The 21,708-nt window shown below is 41.6% G+C and overlaps 2 protein-coding genes across 8 annotated transcripts in view; both read left to right on the forward strand.

Moving 5' to 3' along the window:
- slc66a1 (solute carrier family 66 member 1) overlaps positions 1-21,708 on the forward strand; it is a 514,023-nt gene that overhangs the window by 385,319 nt on the left and 106,996 nt on the right. The window lies entirely within an intron of this gene.
- The window catches only part of agrn (agrin), a 291,135-nt gene that overhangs the window by 62,991 nt on the left and 206,436 nt on the right, over positions 1-21,708 (forward strand). For 5 of the 7 annotated variants that reach the window (XM_061058541.1, XM_061058542.1, XM_061058547.1 and 2 more), the window contains exon 3: positions 9,186-9,206. The exons of the other annotated variants lie outside the window; for them this stretch is intronic. In XM_061058541.1, the coding sequence (XP_060914524.1) occupies positions 9,186-9,206 (21 nt within the window). The remainder of the gene's footprint in view (positions 1-9,185; positions 9,207-21,708) is intronic. 7 annotated transcript variants of the gene reach the window in all.

Below are 21,708 nucleotides of genomic sequence, written 5' to 3' on the forward strand. Positions count from 1 at the left end.
GTTGAAATCCAGACAGAAAGAGTCCTAGAATTCACAGGATTTAAAGCTTAATCAACACACCCTGAATGTGTTCAGTTAGCTTACCAGGAACAATTTTAATATCTGCTTTAGTAGAGGAAATGTGTGGAACATGTGTGTCTCTGTGTAGGCATCTCTATGACTGTTGTGTGTGTACAGCTTTACATGCCACCCTCAGGTGTCCCTGTGTGTGTTTTGCATCCATGCATGTTTTGCCATGACAGACAGGCAGTGACTTCTTAATGAAGTCTTGTTTTATTTTTGGGGAGGAAGAGAGGTGGATGCACTTCATTAACCTCAATGCCACTGACACCACACACACACTCACACACGAGGAGAGCAGCGAAAGACACTGGCTACATTGAGGGCGGAAGTAACTAAAGCACATGCCAGTCGGATGAAGATGGATGGCAACCTTTTCACTGGGCGCTTTATCTCGGCCCACACAAGACAGAAACGGCAGCTTTGTCCACGTCCCGTTTTGTTTTTCCAGAGCAGAATAGAGAGACAATGTCCTGCGACTGCAGACCCTGACGTTTATGGATATTAATGATGTGTCGCTCGGGCTTCGGACAGAGCCGGGGTGCATTCATTTAAAGTCGAAACAACACCTGCCATTAACTGGAGTTCAATTTGGATAATGTCTTTGTTAACATTGCATACATTCTTGTGCAGAGTTTCTCTAGAAGTGTTAATTACAGATAAACTTCTTTGAGCACAAACCCTCTTTACATCATTACCTGGCTGCACCATAGAAACAATGTCAATGCAGTGTACACCTTGGTGAAGAGGAAAACCTTTTCTTACAAGGGATCAGTGTTTTGGAACAGTCCCAGTTTACTGACATTAAAAATCCTCTGTTAGGTTTACAAATGTATCCTGGATTGGGATCTAATGTGTAATCTTATCAACATTTGTAAATGCCAAAGATGCATTACATAATGACTTTATGTTTCCAGACACAAAACTAGTTTGTGACGTTTAGCTCACAGAGTTAGAAAAGTTGAGATGACTGCACAGTGGTTGACAGACAGACAGAGACTCTGTAAGTTTCTTGTTTTGGCATTGGGTATGGCCCACAGTAGACTGTGTTCAATATATTTAAATATACAATATCCTTTTTATTCATCAATAAATAAAAAAATTTAGGCAACCCCATTTTGAAGTACAAGCGACCCCATAAGGGTGACGGGACCCCCATGTTTGAGCAAGCCTGGTTTAGGTAGTGTTACCTATTCATCCCTCCTAACTCGCAACCAAGGTCCATTTTTTATTCTGTATTCTACTTGTTGCTAGATTTTGTAGAGGATTCACATCGACATCAGAGGCCAAAACTTTTCATGTAACCACCATGTAAGCTGTTAAGAGGTCTTGGCTAAACATATGAAGGAGTCAAGAACTGCAGGTGCAAATAAAATAAATGATTAGCTAGTATAAAATGCTCATTTCAGGAGAGTTTTGAAAATAAGAAGAATTGTCTTTAAGGGTAAATGGTAGCAGTTAAGAGTTTTTCAAGGGTCACCAAAGTAAAAAAAATGCACTATTGTTTTAATAAATGTATGTATTATTTGATGTCCAAAACGTCAGAAAAGTGGTCTTCCCACAGATCAAACTGACTTCTCTTCATTGATTAACGTCTTGTGAAAACCTGGAACCAGTTGAATGATAGAAAACTGATGCTGACATGTTAATCATGCATTTTAAACCTGCATCCTGAAATAAGTGATGCATAGCCTCTACCCTTTGCAGAACAGTGTGCTAGGCAAATAAAAACAATATTTCACAGAATATTATAGTAGTTATGAATGCTGAATTCCTCCACCCTGCATTATCTTATCTCCAGTTTCTTAGAAGCAAAATGTCTTCAGTTTGGGTTTGATTTACTTTCCTGCCCAACTTGCTTCAGTAAAAATCCTCACTGGACTGTCATATATATATATATATATATATATATATATATCAGATATTTGCCTCTTAAAGACACCAGGCAGCTTCTTCATTAAGCCGCATACTGATCTCGTAGACCTCTGCGCTAGTAGGCGGACATGAATCAATATATTATAATATCCCTCGTCGGCCGAGTGCCTGTGCCTGTCAGCAGCCAAGGACTTCTCTGTTACTGTCCTCTGCCTGTGAGCCAATAACCTCAGCCTGCTGCGTCATCATGTATGCTTCTCAACTCTTATGATTGGTTGTTTGATTTATACTCGTGGTACTGGTCCTCTTTTGATGAGTGTGTTTTGTTGTTGTTGATAATTATCCACCTGTAGTGCATCATGAAATAGCTGATGGTCATTCCCCTCATTTTCCCTCACTCTCACTCTCACTCGCTAATTCTACAGATCTCTCGCTCCACTGATGAATTTACGAGCTTGTTAATTGGCTAAATTAAAAGCCATTTCCTCTAATAGCGAGAGCTGCTGGAGCCATTAATGCATCAGCCTATTAGGCTAAAAGGGGGATGGCTGGGTTTCTGATGGGGGTGGATATTATCTAAGGGGCGAAGGCGTTGAAGGATGGGACATCGTATACTAAAGGATGGGGGTCGGGCTCAGCATTCAGTGATGTCATCAAGAAGCATGACTGGACTCATTGCTTTATGGATGGCTTCAGTACTTTCATTTCCCTGTGTCTCTTTTGACTTTGAGAACGCAGACATTAATTGCTTGCTTGAATTACTCAGCAAACCCATTGGAAAGCTCAGCCATGCCAAGTTGGCATTTAGCAGTGGACTCATGATCCTGATCCGTTTGATGGATGCGTCTGGGAGAAAGGCTTCATTGCTGAGCTGCCATAGGGGGACACTTGACGAGCTTAATATGACTCAGCACTTTTCAGAAACGATCTAGTGTCCTCTTTACCGCCATGTTTCACTTTCTCTTTGGAACGAACTTTGAAAATGCCTGCTCTGCAACTTTTTGACACCTGGTGAGGATTCAAAGAGGATTAGAGGATATTCACACAAAATCTTCACTTTCTGCAATAAACGTTTTACCAATAATCAAGATCTTGTGATTAAGTATGGCTTATGTTATTAATTACCTGTTTCTGTGTCAGACAACGTAAAGGAGAAGTATGCTACTCTGACACGTAGCGTTTAAAACTGATACTGCAGTCCAAATTCAAAACATTGGAGAGAGCTGCCCCCCCATCCATAGAGTCGCCATGTTGCGGACAGGGAAGCTTCAGTGTTTAGCCATATCTGCATTTGTCTTGAAACCTTCCTGCTTTCTAACTCGTCTCCATTTTTCAAAAGCTTCTCCATTATTTATCCTAGCTTTACCACATTACTGGTCTTTGAGCTTATTAGAGGCTTCTTAGGTCGTGTAGAATCAGTTATATCTGAACCAGTTTTCTTGTCATTTTATGATTTAATTCAGGAGATATCTTACATATTGCTCCCTCAATTGATTTAAATTATTGATCGGAGTCTACCAGTTGAACAAATGTGTCCGTAATGGATTGGTTTTCAGATTTTGTACGTAAAGATTTGTGTGTAAACCTGTGGCTCCAGTCCACACACCATAAGGCTGTACAGTGTGGGGCTTTGAAGAGAAACAGTGGTCTCTGGAAGCAGTTGGAATTTCAGGAACGTCAGGGCCGTCAGCCTCACGCCTCCCGTAATGTCATCAGCTTCAGGGTTCAGTGTAAATGGACCACAGTGGAGGAGCGCTAACATGGCGCCGTTTCATATCACGGCAGCTCCCACCTTTGACTTTTCAACAGGGTCAGACTGTTGCAGGGCGTGCATGGAGACAGACTGGGAGTGGGAGGAAGCTTTCACAGCCACCCTGTCAAAATAAGGGAGACCCTCAATAAAACATGAGCCTTTTAAGACTTCTGGAGAGACTTGATTCTACGTTTGACCGACCAAACCAGACAAAATCATCCTGCACATAGCAGTGACAATTTGTTGTCATTACAGCTGTGTCTTTCTCTGTCAGTCACTGTCTATCTCTGTGTCTGTGTCGGGGGTTTTAATCTCTTCCCTCACGCTAAATTAATCAAGGCAGGCCCAGGCCCACAGAGGAGATGCAGATTTGCCTGCTGTGAAATTACGCTATTGTGAAAAGACTCTTCTTGAGTGCAAGGAAACCTTCTTTGCATTTCTATATTCTCTTATATGTAATCAAAATGCCACCGAGATGCATATGCAAATGGCTCATTACCAAATTTAAGTGGCCGCTGTGCTCTGAGATTAAGATTCTTTATAGACGCACTAATCTATGTCTCTTGCAGGGTGACACGCTTACATGCTTGACACCCTGATCCAACGCACCTCCTCTGTTATATCTAGAAAATGGGGGAAAATACAAATGATGCCAGCGTGAGGACATGCAGAGGTGTTGAAACTCATTCAGCACAGCCTCAGAAACTCAAGCCTCATTACTCCTCAGCTGAGGCGAACCCACCAGAAGGAAGGTAAGCGGCCCAAGCTGTGCTTTCTCCTCTGGACAGCAGTTTTTTTTTTTGTTTTTTTTTTGGCAAAGTTCGCCAAGGCTGATCAAATTGGGGCGACATGAGGGATGTTCTGCGTGAGGTAAACAAGTTCCAAAAGGGATCCTTCCCTCCTGTTTTTCCAGTCTCACCCTCCGGCCAGTTTCTCAGCTGCTATTTATTCAAGTGTTGGAGAAAAGGAGGGAATGGTGAAAGGGTTGTATGCACCTCACAGCTGGAAACTGATAGGACTTTTTACAACCCTGTGTCCTGTGTGTGAGAAAACGCTGTAGTTGGTCCAAGTTAGCAGGAATTCTCACCCCTTCCCCAGTTCTTGGCCCCCGTTTGAGCATGACCTAAAGACTCTCAAGTCCAGACTCACTCATGCTGTCTGAAGCTCCCATACATCCTTTTATTTTAACCATGAATCTGAAAGGGCTGCTTTTATTTACACACATCACATTTACATGGTGATGTCCAGCTCTGGTAATGTCAGGAGGACAGTGTGGAAAACTTGTCAACTCTGCAAATATTTTTTTGTCCAGGAAACAGAATTACTGTTGGAGACAGGGCCCAGCACACCAGTGTAATTATGATTCAGTTATTCAGCATTTGAAGCAGGTTGATTATTGCAGACTGACTTACCACTGTTCTGCAAACACTCAGTTTCCTCCTCAAAGCCTTGACCAATGTGCAGACAGAGGGAGGTATTTAAAAGCGTACAATAGAGCCACAGAGGGGGAGGGAGGGATGACACATTTTTCTTCCTGTCTGTAAAATCCTTTTTTGGGGGGGCATCCTTTGTGGAGGGGACAGTATTCTTAGAGGGTAGAGGGGACTCAGAATGCAACCGAGTTGCAAACAAAGACCCCCTTCTGCTCTTACATACACACTAAAATCTTGAAGGGGTCTTCCAGTGTGTCAAGAGTATTCAACTGTACAGTTAAAAGCAGTAAGCTGCACACAAGGTGCATGATGTAGTTTGATGCTGTTTTATGTAGAAGTGCTAAGAGTTGGTTATATAGTGCCACTTTATGTATTCAAACACTTAAAAAAAAAATTCCTTCTGACAATATTTTGATTCAGGGTAGAAGGTTTTTCCTTTTTTTTTTTTTTAGAGTGCCATTGACATGCCAGGTCTGTCTGTAAAATATGTGTGGGTGGCGACCAGAAAAGATAAAAGCCATTCAGAATCCAATGGGTCCATCTGCCATGGTTGAGGCCCTATTCAGACACACACTGCTGTCTGCTATGTTACCTCTTAAACAATTACAACACTAAACCTCAGTTACAGTTAACCTTTGTTACATTGAATTACATCACATCACAAATTCACAGGTTTCATTAACTTGGTCATTTTGGCTGACATTTCTGCAGACAATTTGAGTCCCATAAAAAAAACGTCTTACTTACATCAAACAGTGAAGAAACCCTACCCTAAAAAAGCACAGAACTAAGGAACAGGCTCTGCTAATGTTAGCAGCATTTCAGATCTTAGCCCTCGTGGACATGCTTGTCGTTGCTGATGCATGGAGGAAAACTTTTAAATCAGAATCTGCTTGTGTAGTTTAAGCTAACAGTACAAGTTTTAACCGACAGTGCAGTTACGCTGTTTCTCTTATTACATGATACAGTTTCCTAAATCAGGTCTACACTGGGGGTAACCTTTGTAAATCCATGGCAGCAGAAAGGATCTAGTTCCTGGTGACAGTGAAGCAATTTTTTTTAGAGCAGCAAGAAGCACTGATTTCTGTTGAGAAAGTTGGTTTTGTCTGGGATATTAATTACAGCCCTGCATCATTGCATAGTCATATTTGAGAACATCTGAAGTTGAGGAAAAATTCTGATCTGGATGACATATGAGATTGGAAGACACCTGTTTCCATAAAATATGAATAACATAATCTCAATAGAAGTTATGTGTATTTGCATCTACTTATATGGTGAAAAGACTCTCTGATATGGTCCCCCTTTTTCTCTCATGGAACAAACAACAAAGACTCAATTAGTCATAAGCTCTCCTGAATCCTCAGATCAGGCTCAAAGGGGTTGGAGCTGCATCAAAGTGTACAGGTTTGACAGCTAAATGAAGAAAAATGTGAGTGAGATCGAGCTTGATAAAGGAAACAATCTTCTCTCCTTGGTTAGAAGAGGGCATTTGTTCGTGTGCATTCAGATACTCATTTTGGTACAGGCATTACAAAAAGTGAGCTCGCACTTACACACCACATTCTTTTTTGATCATGAGTAAGTGTACGTGGGTGTTTTAGGAAGTCCTGTGACTGGCCACATCTCCCCCTCTCCCCCCCTAGATTCTCCCTGACATGAATCACTAAGAACCAACATACTCCGAGCTAAATTAACTCCCCCACTCGCTCACCCTTAATCACATTAGCCTAAGTGATATGGGAACGCCAGGCCAGACACACACTCCCTCCTTCTCTCACTGTCTTTCAACCCATATAAATAGCCACTCCTCCAGAGCTTTAAGTTGTCTTAAGCTCCATCTTTGGATAATAGACCATTTGCTCCCCCCAAAGACCCCAGTGTAGAATAATGAGGATCAAGGCCAGTCCAGAGAAAGCAGGACGGGAGAAATGCAAGAGGGTGGAGCAGAGGAGGAGAGCTGACACTTGGCTAATACCAGCCTCGGGACAAAACCCATCAAAACACCTGTTTAGTCGGGGTGTGAGGTTATTGTACGGAACAAATACAGGATTTTTTTTAAATAGTTAACTGCTATTCGGGTGGTGGTTGAATAACGCTTAATGGTGGTCGCCATTTTGATCAGCTTGAAAAAGTGAAAGGGGTTGTTTCACAGTAGATTAGTTTTGTGAGGATAATGAAACTTCCCGCTGCGACACAATACTTAACACTCATGGAGGGTCATTTTTTTCATGTTTTCATGGATGAATAGCTCTTCAAGCTTGTAAATAAAAGTCTGCTTAATGACATGATTCAGGCCTGATAGAATAATTACCGTATAACATCAAATAAATAAAAATCTCTATTTAAAAACGGCTTGAAACAAATGCCTTGAAAGCAATGATGTGTTAAAGTTGAGACTTTTACCTTTTTATATTCCACTAAAGTGATACACACGAGTTAGAGTTTTGCAGTTGCTAAGCTAAGCGGCCTTATTTTGCATTAGATAAACACAAAAGGGATGAAATGCCACTTCAACTCTCGAATAACTTTAGCTTGAGGTCAACGTTAGCCTTATTAGCTAACTAGCTTCCAGATAGTTTAACTGGTCCAACAACAGCACACTGGGTTAGCTATGAGGTATACTGTATGTTTTTTTTGTTAAATACAGTTTGAAAGTGATTCTCTTTGTACTACTCCACAGGTTTTTTTTTGCATCCTTTTCCATTAATCTTGCTGGAAGGTTTGCCTTTATATCAAACAATTTTAATTGTGTCTCCACATTTATCTTTAGCAAACTAGCTAGCAGAAACAAACAGTTAAACTGTACGTGTTGGTATCAGTAATTAGTAACTGTGCTCAAGACACCTTGCTTTTTGGTTAAGCTTGTTAACCATCAAATTAGCCAGCTGAAGAAGTAGCCTGGGGCGTGTTACTTTGATAATTCAGCATTTGCTTTAATTGCTTGCTCCATCATCTTGTTTTGGCAAATTCCGGCTCCAAAAAACCTCAAGGCTTCCAAACGGTAGTCCAAAAAGCAGTAGATGACATCATGACTCAGCTCACTATTTTATAAAGTCTGTTGTTGGTAAGTCACGATTAAATACGAACACTCCTGATAGCTACTCTATCTACTTTAGGCGAACTAAAGACTAAGCCACCAGTGCACCTTCACAGGTGTTTTGTGTTGCTACCATTTTCAAAATCCTAAAAACAGTGGTTATATATATGTCACCTTTTCATATAAAGTACAAAAATACGATTTGATTCCATTATTCATTTCTGTATTGGATTATCCTGGTTTCTTTCCCAGCAGGACACACAGGGTGTCTCCAGGTGTTCCTGGTTAATAATCAATCGAGGAAACTCAGTGGTTTCTGTTATTTTCCCCTCTCGCTCACAGTTTCTAGCAGGCACAGTCCATCTTTTATAGATGAGCCTCTCGTATGCTTTGTCAACACAGCTCACCATCAATCTGCATCAGCTGGACAAACAGCAGATTGACTCGCCTGTGTGTGTGTGTGTGTGTGTGTGTGTGTGTGTGTGTGTGTGTGTGTGTGTGTGTGTGTGTGTGTGTGTGTGTGTGTGTGTGTGTGTGTGTGTGTGTGTGTGTGTGTGTGTGTGTGTGTGTGTGTGTGTGTGTGTGTGTGTGTGTGTGTGTGTGTGTGTGTGTGTGTGAGACAGAGGAGATTGTTTTTGTATTTCTGTGGTGTGTGTGGTTCTGTTTATAGGAACACAATCCCTGCAGTTGTTATTCCTTGTTAGTTGTGGGCTTTAGGCCATTGGCTTTTTATTGTTTTCAATTCAAAATGTACTTCAGGGAAGCTAGAGGTGATTGGTTGTTTGTCCTTTTTTCTATTTACATGCATATTTTTCGCCAGTGACACAGACAGGTTATAACTGTAATAAAAGACTCGATTCATGATTTGAACTCATCTCTCCTCATCAACCTCCAACATCTCTCTCTCCTGTCAGTCACCCATCACTGGTTACTCAGTCATATGTGTTTTTTTTGTGCTTATTTAAAATCTACTTTCACTAACTATCTTTTTCTTTCTTCTGTCTTTCTCTCTTGCCTACTGAAGCTCACAAATATATAATTGCAGGTAAGTGCACCCAACTGTCCTTCATTGTCTTGTGATTTGGCTAAATGTTGTAACCTGGTCAACTCTGAGGCAAGAGGGGAGACTTTAATTTAAACCCTGCTGCTGCACAGTTTGTTTAACGGTTCATTTTTAAGACTGCATAATATCTGAAGGGAAGATTTTCCCTTTGTCTTTATCACGCATAAACTCACATTTAGACAAACACACAAACCATTGAAGTACACCCCCAGGAGGTCTTTGTCCAAACAAAAGTGTCTGAGTGTGTCTGGGTCAGTGTGTGTGTCTGATTTAACAATGCATAGGACGGCTTTATTAAGTATGTCATCTGTTTGAGGATACATCCAGCCGGCTGTGACTCGGTCCACCTGTTGCATGTATGGAAGTTATCTTTCAAATGTTGAGATTGGAATCACTTTGCTTTCTTCAGTATATGCTTAATACTTATACTTGCAGACAGAATGAATGACTGGCCTCATGTCATACATACTGTATGTGTGTAATATGCTGAAGTATAATTAAGGCTGCCACTGTAAATGTATCATGGAACACCACCTCTGTGGTAAGCTGCTGGCAGAGAAAAGACAAACTATGGCACCATGAACAGACTTGCAGCTTTTAAATGATTTCTCATTCATCATAAAATGATTGCATGCGTGTGGATTGTGTAAGTCATGGTAACCAATGTTTCAGTTTGAAGAGTTCATTTCCAGAGAGAGATTTTTTTCTTTAATGTTTAACGTTCAGATTCAAAGTTAGTTAAGTTACTGAATTTTACGGCCACTTTTGACCAGAGGAACTCCACAACGCGTTAAAAAATGCATTCCTCATTCATGATTGTAAAATCCAAATTCTTGACAAGTACAAGTAGGAAAAACAGGTGTGAAAAGCAAAATTATTGATTACTGAATTCCATTAAGCTGGGTCAGTTATGGGTGCTAATATTCCTACAGCTAGGTCTCTGTAATACTGTCCAAACCTACTGTGATTCTGAACAGAATGACGGCATTTTGAATGTTGGAACATTTCAGCTTTTACTGCTATTACAAGCCAGATTGGCTGATTCAAATTTCAAATTGCCTTAAGGCTAACATGTTAGTCAATTCCATCCTAAACAAACAGCCGTCAATGCATAACAAATAAGCAAAAGGTATCTCTTTACCTTCCTTTAAGCTCTGTTATGGCCCTCACTTGAGGTGTGAGAATGTTTGGACAATTAGTCACCCTGAGGAACATGTTTCATTGACACTGGATCCATTGTTAATGGTAAAGTATTGAGTGGTGGAGCTTTAAGTGCCCGAATCACAAATACCACAGGTGAAAAAAGAAAAATCTATTTCCTCACTAATCACTCCCTTGTCACTGTGCTTCTTGTTACAACAACTTCCCTTAGGCTGCGATTCCACCTGAAGCTGCAGACTTTTATTCAAATGCAACATATTGTGAAACAGAATTGTAAAAATTGTCCCTTTGCAACAACATATTTCATATTTCATAGACACTTTTTCTTTTTCATATAATGGAAAGGGAAAGTTTAGCTTGTTTCTTCAATGGCACCGCTTGATACTCTTAATCACTGAAGCTATCTATCACTCAATTAGTCCTTAACTAGTGAGTGCATGTGTGTTCAAATGCATACCACAGTGGGTGACTGTGTGTGGTATCAACTCTCAAGTGAGGCTTTAAACTTAATCTTTAGACACAAGATTATGTGGCAAGGATAAGGGTAGAGGTGAGGTGAGAGGTCATGCATGTTGGGGGATATGAAGGCTCTGGTGCTTGCAACCAGTCTGTGACCTGCTCACTGGAGGTTTCCTCTGGGATCTCATTAACTGATCCAGACTTTCTCTTACTGAACGGTAAACAAGCACCAGTAAGCCAAGGATGCAATACAATGCACAGATGATGCTACTGTTATGGTGTGATATGGTAAACAGTGGAACACAACGGACTGTCAGACAAACCTGGGGGTTGGTGCATTATGTTGTCCTAACAACCTTTGCTTGAGGAGCTTGGAAGTAAATTGACCTTTTCAAATGGTTTTGATGCTGTTGCCTTGTTTGCATCATCTTCCAATCATACCATTCACAGCAGCACAAGCAGACCAAAACAGCTGCTGTATTGAAAACTGTTGGGGGATTGGTAAAATGGCCATATTTTATAAACAAATCCATTCCTGCGATTTAAAGTTCAATGGGGTCTCATATTGTACTTTGTTGCTTGCTTTTTTGAAAGTAGACATCTTCTGAAAGGCAAAGGCGAAAACAAACAATCTAATGGAGTAACAGGAGTGTAAGAATTGCAGCTATTTGTTGTCCATTTTGAACACTGTGTTTTCTCCTTTGCTTAGGAAGCTACCCAACAATTGTTAATTCTTTAGCAGAGGTTCTCAAAAACGTTATATACCTTTGAACAAAAATGTAGTCTATTGTTGCCATTGCTAATCTTCTCTTGGCTTCACCTCATTTCACTATCCTGCTCTGGTCCACTACAAAGATAACCGGTTTGCCTGAATCCATATGAATGCATGTCTTACTGGACCTTTGTCACATCTACAACGTTAGGCATGACTTTTTTCTCGGTGCTCCAATCACACCGCGTGATACCACATGAATTACACATTCTCCTATGAGCTGTGTCATTCTCATCAGCCAAGGACCCTATTGTCTGCACACTGAAGCCCTTTTCAGCAAGAAGCAGGTAGTTTGGCCCTTTTCAAAAGCATCACACCATTAACAATGCACGCCAATGGGGAGAAAATCTTTTGTCGGCATAGCTATGAATCAAGCAGATACCAATTTCCTCCCCTGGCCAAAGACGGATCTGTTGTGCGCTCCAGTGATCCCCTTTTTTTCTCTGAGCCAGAACTCCATTATCAGCTCCTTTAATGTGACTTTCAAATGAGAGAGGATGCAATTATCTGCTGTCTGGTTTGGGAGGTCGGTCTGAGTTGGAGGGTTACGGCCTGTAGCTTCCGGATCCTTAGCCTTGGGTTCCCAAGAGGGTAGGTGTCATTCACATTAAATGAGAAGCTGTATACTCAATATTATCCAGCTCGGTGGTGGATAAGTGGCCACTAGACATGAATCCTTTAACTCTGCACATCTCATCCTGTATTGACTGTTTGCAGAGAAACCCTTACTGCCCGACAGTCAAAGGATCTGACAAGTGGGAAAATGACTCTGTTCTTTGCCCTCTTTCTGTTCAGTCCTGTCCGGTTTCTTTCTCTTTGGCTCCTTAAAAGTAAAAATAATAGCTAAAGAATTCCACAAAATCTCTAAAACTCCAGCTGTGACCTTGATGATAGGACAATGCTTGATGTGCACATTTTTATGTCCCTTGATAATCCATCTGAACTTGTCCAAGTGTTGATTTTCTTCAACATTTTGAATGCACAGTTCATCCAGTTTATTCCCTCAAAGGTATATTTAGTTCTTTTATTTTTTTGGGACTAATAATTCTCTGAGCAGAGTAGAGACACTCCATTTATGGGGCCAGAAAGCAGAAGCCCCATATGTTATCACCGACTATTCATCACCGGCGGCCCCCTTGTCATGTTCCCTTCACTCCCTCTCCGGTTTGGCTTCCTCCCTGTCTCTCTCCCTGAGGTCAGAACGAGGCCCTCAGCCCCCTCTCAGAGCCCAGCCTTGGATCGGAGACATCCTCATCTATCAGCCCAACCTAAAAAAAAAACCCTCTCTCTAGCCAGGGCTATCCTGACCTTCTGTATCAGTCCTGTCTTAGATAAGAGGCTAATGAGCTGACATGCTAACAAAATAGACCACAGTTTCAAGGACCAGACAGTTTTTTTTTTGTTGTTGCAGACATTTCCTCCTTCACTACATGTTTTTGAAAAGGTTTCTTACCTTCCAGGCAGCTGTTGGATTCTTGTCAGTATTTGTTATAAAACTTTTCTTGCAGAGACTTGTTTATGATGGATGATGAATCAGCAAACTTTCAGTCAGTTTTACTCGACTTCTCGATGTGTATGTTTTCTTTGGATATGCAAAGACACTGATGAGAACTCTTCCTTGGTGGTGCATTTCAAGACACCCAAGGAGAGACATTCCCAGATTTGTGTGTGCTGCATTCATGAGCTGCGTTGTCTGGAAATCAAACCAAGTCAACAAACAATGAACAGATATGGAAGTTGAGATAACGGTAGTCTGGAAGTCAAATGAATTACGCTCATGCATGGTCATACGGTTAGGTTTTGCTGTTCACAGTATTTTCCAAAAGACATGAACACTGTATCTGTTGGGCACACTTCTTTTCCTTTGTGCTTTCTTCTCCTCTCTTCTACTCCTATGGGATTCACCCTTGTCAGTTTATATCAAGCTCATCTTGTTCACGTGTTGTATCCATCTCAAGGTGTCTGGGGCTCAGTGGTTTACGTGTCAGTTCTTGCGTCCTGGTATGTGCTCACATTTATTTCCAAAAGAGCGTGTGACTGTTTATTTCTAAAGGCGTACATGCTTACTGCGATGTTTATTTCCAAATGTGAGTGTGTGTATACGAGAGTAAGCTGTGTATAGAGGGCAAAAAGCTCTCAGAAAAATATGTTTAGTGCCGTGAAGCAGCGCAGGACTGACAGCTCCTGTTCTCACAGCTTGACAGAGCGGGGGAACAACTTGCAAAGGGTTTCTCAAATGTTGTCAAGAAAGACCAAAGAGTGTTTTATAGAGACACTTTGACACAAGAAGGGACACACGAGACATTCAAGGCTGTGTGATACAAACCACAAATATGACAGCGAAACGACATAAATAAAAGATAGCTAAAACGCTATCTACTTTAAGCTTTTCATGTTTATGACTTTAATTTCAAAACATTCCAACTAAACAGATCGTAAACGAGCTTTGCACTCCCATCACACATACAAATCTGAAACACATTAAAACTGTAAAACAAATAAAAGAAAATTGCACGACAATAAAAGCGCAGTATCTTTTAAATATTTCATCCCAACTATATTTATTTTACATTTTGATATCCTTAAAATCTATTATTCATCATGAAATGAGTTCCACAAGTTCAACTGTATAGGACCTTCACTGGTAAAAAAAGCAGATATCAGCTTGACACAGATTAACAGTACCATTATTTTGAGGTCAAACATTATCAAGTAGGCCATCAATCATTTTTGTTCATAAATGTAGTTGAGACTTAAGTGCTTCAAGTGTACGTCTGAGGATGCACAGCAGTCATTCGCTATGACTTGAATATTATTGTTGCCCAGAGGCGTGTTTATTAAGTTGCTCTTATTATTTTGGCAGATGGAAAAAATGGAAGTCTGGAGTGTGTCTGCTTGGGTGTTAACTCTTTGTGAGTTAATGTTATGCTCCTCTCTCTCCCTTATTGGGAAGGAATGGCTCTCTCTCTCTCTCTCTCTCCCTCATGCATGCTCAAACACACACGCGCGCACACACACACACACACACTCCTGTAGTGTAACTGACTTGGTTGGAATATGACCAAGGGTCTGTGCAGTGATCCCAGCCTCTCTAACCCCCGTGCAGGCCTGAACACTCTCCTCTTTGCTCCACCTCAGACGCCTCCTCTCCTGTTAGAACAAGACACAGCAGCCACCTCAGCTGTGTTTACCGTCCTCTGCTCCACCACGCCGAGTTCTGACCCTCATGCCAACTCGTTATCTTATCTCCAAAGGCTCCTGTGAACTTTGTGTCATGGCCAGGCTCATTATTCTGCAAGATTCCAGCAATGACTGATATAACGTCTGTCTGGTTTCTGTTTTCACCTGCTGACTATGCTGTAAATACAGCTATTGATACACTTCTGAGAACATCACATATAACTGTAAATTGTGAAAATGTGTGAAATACTCTGTGGGCCTTCTTCAAGCTCTGCTTCCCCGAGCATATGCCATAAAGCTGTTGCAATACCTTACTTTCTGATTATTCAGAACAAGAACATCTGGACTCATAGTTGGGAAAAAACTTGTCTCGTTTTACTTTTTCAAATAGTTTTTTCTGGGGTTTGAAGCGTGGTTCATATACACACCCTGACTTAAGCTTCTTTCATTTACTTTCCAAGAAGCCATGATGTGACAATAATATGAATCAACATAAAACATTCAGAATAAGCTCACTACAAGGATTATTACATCAGCAAATGATCCAGGAAGTAGCGGATACTAAGTTCACACCATATCCATAAGTAATCTTAAGATTTCTAGAATTGATTTTACTTTTCATGCGGCTGAATTTACTGATGAATAATGTACAGAATATGTGTCGTTGTGAGGGAAACGATATATGAAGATATTGACGTTTTAGTTAAAAATGTCATGGATTTGGTTTACAGCACATGCAGCGTATTGACAGTTGCACTCAGTTAATGAACTTCCTCAGTTTCTGTCTGTCATCCTGATGTAAGGATTGAGTCAGAGCTCAAGAGTGTGATTCGTTCTCATTCCTTCTCACACCTATACTGTGACTTACTGATAGCTCTGATTCCTGGCATGGGATGAACAGATTGGGGGGGCTACTCTTTGCATCTGCTGCCATCTTATGGCTGCCTGCTGCACATTGTCAAATAAATGTCTACTCCTACATTGTACTCTGTACTGTAAGCTGAAAGATATATGCTTGAGTGTAATTTTTTAAAGAATTGGACGTCTCCATGTTGTCCTACCTCTTTGAAGTTTTGCTGTATGGGCTCTTGTAACCATTACAGTTCTCCTCTTTTTTCCTGTTGCTCTCGGTTACAACAGCCAATGAATAGCTTGTTTAAGTTGTCTTGCCATCTTTCCATGTGTAAGACCAGACTTCAATTTTTCCAACCATAATAGAGCCATGGCCCCATCTCCTGTGTATTTTCTTTGCCATCCAAGACTCAACTGTTTTTGCATGAAGGTGGCAGATATATGAAAAATGATCCAGCATGAGGGAGATTTAAGAACATGGAATCAAGTAACACTAAGTTGGAAAGAAAAACACTGCAACACTGCCCTTCAAGCTTTCTCACATTTTGTTTGTTGTCGTTTTTGGCCTTGTCTTTTCTCTCATAATGTTCTAAAAAAGTATGTTGATTTCTGACCTTTTGAGAAACTGCATGTGCTCTGCAGATGTGATGAGAATTCTGGTTCAAGAATGCTCTCGTTGGATTGTTATTTAAAGACTTGCTAATACAAAACCATAAATCTCTTATTTTACCTCAGTTGCTTCACTCAAACTGACAGTTATCTGAAGGTTTCTTTGCATGACACAGCATATAATCACTTGGAGAAGTTTTCCCCCTTCAGGAAAAAACATAATGAGCATGAAATATGTCTGCTGCTCAGATGTTTACTTAAATTTGTTCCCAAAGAGGAGAGGAACTTTCATGTCAGTGTTGAAACTTGCAGTGTTAAGCTGCTAGGATGAATAGTTACACTAGGGGGAGCAAATGCTCCAACACAGAGTAAATGAAGGTGACTCCACCAGCTGATGGTCTCCTCCTCCTCCTCTTCAGTCTGTAGTTCTGGGGAGTCCAAACCTGCGCTCAGCCTCTCCCTGTGCCCTCCTCCTCCTCCTCCTCCTCCTCCTCCTCCTCCTCACACTCATCAGGGCGTCACATTAGAGAACCACAGCAGACTGAGGACATTATCATTCACATACATACTTTTACAATAAACACAACTGTAACTCAGACAAACTGTGCTGTCACAGATGCATTTTAGTTTAATGATGTTTTTTATGGTGCATCTGCTCTTTAGAAAAAGAAAAACAGAGCTGAGAGTGACAGGAATGAGGAATGAGAGGGGGAGGCAGTGAGATGGATGTGAAGCAGAAAATATTATGAGCACATCATGTACACCCCGATCATTAAAGGAAGAAAACGAGGAGGAGAACTATGAAAGGAGGGCGGTGGTTAATGCACATTCATATTTAATTTGTCATTTGAGCCGCTGTTGCATCAGCGCCTGTCTTGAGTAGCCAGTTCAGAGTCTGCTCAGCGTTGTAGTGCGCTGCTGGGGTTATTGTGTTGCCAAGGGCAGCGCCTCCGTCATAACCCAGTGGGTCATGGGGGGGCGAGAATATCTAGGTTATGGTAATATAATCTCTTTCACCCATGATTGCACCAACTGTATGCAGAGGGCTGCACGGAAGGATAAGGGTGTGTGTGTGTGCGTGTGTGTATTTGTGTGCACGTGCCCAGAGGCCTGCTAAGTAGGTAAATTTGAATGGGGGTGTCCCATCTGCCGTGTGTCTTTGTGTGTTTGTGTGTGTGTTTGTGTAGCATCCAAACACCCTACCCTGTCCATCTAAAGATTAAGAGGCCAGCACTGAGTCCCTGACCCAGAATTCCCCCCCTTTCTGTCTCATCCCATCACAACAAACACACGGCCCCCTCCCTCACTAAATGCCCCCTCCTCCCCCCGTCACCCCCATTTCCTTCTCAGGACAGACAGCCTCATGGGAACGGCATGGGGTGAGGCCTCCATTAGCCCCTGATGTGTGGGGCAGTTGTGTAGCCTTCATGAGCCTGCACTGAAGAGAAATGGGCGTTAAAAGCGATGGTGTCAGCTGTGGATTTGGACCGTCAGGGGGGTTCAAAGTGTTACTGGGTTACTTTAAGACCACATGGGGTAAAATGTGTTTCATCATGGAAATGGCACTCTGTCCTAATCTTTTGATGCACTGTACATGTTAGCTTTTAACTAGCAATGGTGTCGCTGACAGAAATGTAAACTAGACCTCGACAGACATTTCCTTTTTAAGGTATTTGGTACATTTACATAATGTTACAATCCCCTGCTGACCCTGACTCGATCCACTCTGTCTCTGGTACACCAATTCACCCATCCATCCAGCCATACACAGACTCTCTCCTTAGGCAGTGACCCACTGGGGGCTTTGTGGGAATCCAGGCCACACCCAGTCTAGAGGACCCAGTTTTGTCTTGTTTGTCACACTAAGCAGTGCCGGAGGCCTTGTCTCCACCAGAACCATTCAGCACCAAAAGCATGGTCCAACTCTCCTTGTACACTGTGTTCTGTGTTAATAGGCAGTGTAATGGATCTTCTTTGACAACTGAACAATAAGATGTGGCTTTATTTAAAATCTGAGCATGAAAAGAATCTGCCCCAAGTAACAGACTGCTCGTGTGTGAGATGTTTTTAATCACCCTATTTGAACAGAGCTTGCTTATCTTCCCCATTTCACTACCAATTTCCATCAATGACAGTGATGAATTTTGATTTTGACACGTTGGATTCCAAGCAGAGTTGTCGCCCCATGCTGTAACAGCAAGGAGGCTTGTTTGCGACAAAGCCCGGGGAATAACAAACGCAACATATGGGGCTTTATGATCGAACTGTAAGCGTCCAAAATACTTTTGCTTTAATGGAAAGCATGCCCCATCAAGTAGGGTGTGGGAGGCAGCATCTAAAAGCCATTAACAGCCAGGCTTCCACTGAATCCTTAATGACTACGTGTTGGAAATAATGCATCCACAACTGCACCAGTGTTTGAAATGATTGTTGATCAAATGGAAAAAAAGTAGCAAACGTACCCTTTGGCTTTCACTCTGTTTTCAAAATCTAAACAGTATTTCTCCGAGAGACAGCTGTGTGTTGTGTGAAAAATTCCTCAAACTGATTCACCATCCTTGGGGGGTGGAGTTGGAAACGACTCATGAAATTTCAAGTTCTCCGTTTTAATTTCCTCAGGTGCCTACTCCCATTATCACTGGAATTAAGCTATAATCCATTGTATGGTAAATTGAATAAATTGGTTTGAGGATTTGAACGTACCTTATTTATGAGATGATTGTGCCTCGCGGCGAGCCACATTTCTCCTTTCAAAATAGATTATGGGTCCCTAATTGATAAGATAAACAGGCTATAATGGGGTTTCTTTTGGTAAACCTTGCAAACAGAATTGAGTTTTTCCCTCCCTGTCATGTAACACTAATCCATCTCCCTGCTTTTTTAATATAGTGCGCATAACAAGGCAAAATAGTTATCAGACACTTTCAATTATGATGTGTACTCCAGGCTAAATAATTATGTGTGCTCAAAGCCGGAACACCTACTTTCGGACTGAATGTTAAAGTGGGTCTATTAAAGTAACATTATTTGGACTCTTTTCAATATGTAACTGCCATAATGGAAATGCTGGAGGAGAGATAGTGGCATGGAAATCCATTAAGGGCCAATGGGAGATTGAGGTGGGAGCTGCCGCCGGGAAAACCATGGGGAGCTGGGTGTAAGGGGGCATACAGCAGAGGTAGATTGGCCTAATTGGCACTTTTGGCCGTCTTGTCACATACCTGCTTAATTGGTGTGCTGAGAGGTCAGAGAGAACATAAGCAGGGGCTCAGGAGCGGATGGCTTACGACTGCAAATGTGTGGGGATAGTGTTTATATGAGCGGCAGCGAGAATGGACAGAGCTCTGAATGCATCTATCCGGTAGACAGAAAGAGCATCAGCTCATCAGCATAAAGCATTAAACATTTACGCTGACCTACAAAAGCTGACAGTCACTGCCATCACCGCTCCTCCCTCTTCTTCTTCATTTCCTCTTCTCGATTCTGGCAGTTCCCTTCTCCACACATGCACACACACAGGCACATCAGCTCTGTTTTTTACTTGGCTGGTAATGAGGACTCGGCAGGGGAAAACCAGAGAAATTGGATGTTTGGATGGAGAATGAGATACGGAGATCTTTAGTGGTAAACTTGTGATGCTCTTTCATTAGTTGACCTCACCACTTCTCTGAAACAAGGGGTGCAGCTTTTATAACCTGCTGCGAGAAAAAAAGAAAACAGCATCATCTTTTTCTGGTATTAGCTGTGTCATCTTTGCCGAAAGCTAGAATATTGAGTAGTCTTTTGAATCTCATTAGTCTGGCTTTCAGAGAAGATTTTTATTGTTGAATGAAGGTTGTTAAATGCTCTTTCCAAGGCTTTTGCCTCATCACAAGGATAATTTTGCTGAAAAATCCAGTGTTGTTATAGATAGGATTCCCTTCTCGGCAACAGCCTCATTTTGCAGTTTGCAGAACGAAAGAAGAGAATGTATAAATATTTCAAAATATAAGTGTGTCTAGAGAAATAAGCATGAAAGTATCAGCATCTGCACTACCAAAATGTCCACACATATGTTGGCCTTCACAAGGTTTACATCTTTGGGTCAGGGTTTCATGCAAAAATCTTTGCGTGGAGATTCAGTAGCTGTATCTTCTACTCATGCAGCTCTGTGGTTCTTAGGGAAACAAATGGGAGAGAGGCAGACTGTTTATCATGATCGACTGCCGATGTCTTCTTGTGGCCAGTGCACTCTACTGTGGAAATGGTTTGGGCAGTGAAAAAGGGAAGAAAATACAACATGGATAAAAAAAGGGGGAAATGAGAGTCTCTCTCGTTCTCTCTCGTTCTCTTTCTTTCTCGGTCCATCAGTGGTCTGTAATAGACGTGATGGAAATTGATTTCTTGGTGAATTATTTCGTGCGTCCCATAGACTGGAGAAAAGACAATGATCTTTTCCCCCTTTCCTCCTCCCAGAGGGGTCTGTGTGACTCTCAGGCTGTCCTTTCCCCGTGCTTCTTCAGAGAGAGACTAGCTTTAATTGTTCATTTCAATATGCTCGACTCTTCCTGTGGCTCATTCACCTCGAGCCTTCCCGCTCTGCACTGAGCACTACCTGTCTATTAGGCGGCTGATTTGCTGATCGATAAGATGGAGAGCGATGTTAGGAAAGAGCAAAGCTAGATTCAGGAGAGAAAAAAAGAACAATTTTAAAGGGCAAGAGCACCTAAATCATTTCTTTCTTTACCCCACCAGCAGACTTGGTTCGTCCACCTACAAATCACTGCCCTGTTAATCCCCCTTCAAATCTTATCCTTCTGGGTAAATGCCAACACAATTCTTGTGAGTTTTAGAAGGAAAAACAGCCACAAGGAAGCGCACATTGTTTTAAGCCCTATGAACGGGACTATACTATCAGCAATGGCGTCTGTTTTCCTGGGTTTCCATCAGTCTGTGGGGTCATTTGCTTTGTTTAAAGCAGAAGCTAAAAGGCTTCAATGTGCTTTATCGACAACAGAGGAAAGTGTGGTCGATGAGTCAACATTATTGACTCCGGGATATGGGTCTGAGCAAAGATAAACTCTCCTGAAGGGATGATCAAGCTTACTCTAAGTTATGTCTTGCATCATCAGCTTTTAGGCCTCTGGAGCTAAATCCTGCTCTGAGCCAAGGTCAGACATCTGGGCTTTTTAAGGCTGTGTTTTATTGAAGTAACAGAGCCTAGTATATTTCTTTAAAACTTTAATACGTAGTGAGACATGAAACACGGTGTCTCATATTATTTGTAGCTTTCAAACTAGAACCTTCAACTGATTGACACAAAATTGTATATTATTATGTTGGACTGCAGCGGTGAAAATAGTTGAAATGGAGCGATGAATGCAAGCTAGTTCGGGCGAAAAACTTGAGCTGCACTTATTTCACACTTGACATGCGTCATTCTCCACAATCACCTTAAATGCATCCTCTCAA

Source organism: Labrus mixtus, chromosome 15 (genome assembly GCF_963584025.1).
Source record: "Labrus mixtus chromosome 15, fLabMix1.1, whole genome shotgun sequence".
Classification (NCBI taxonomy): domain Eukaryota; kingdom Metazoa; phylum Chordata; class Actinopteri; order Labriformes; family Labridae; genus Labrus; species Labrus mixtus.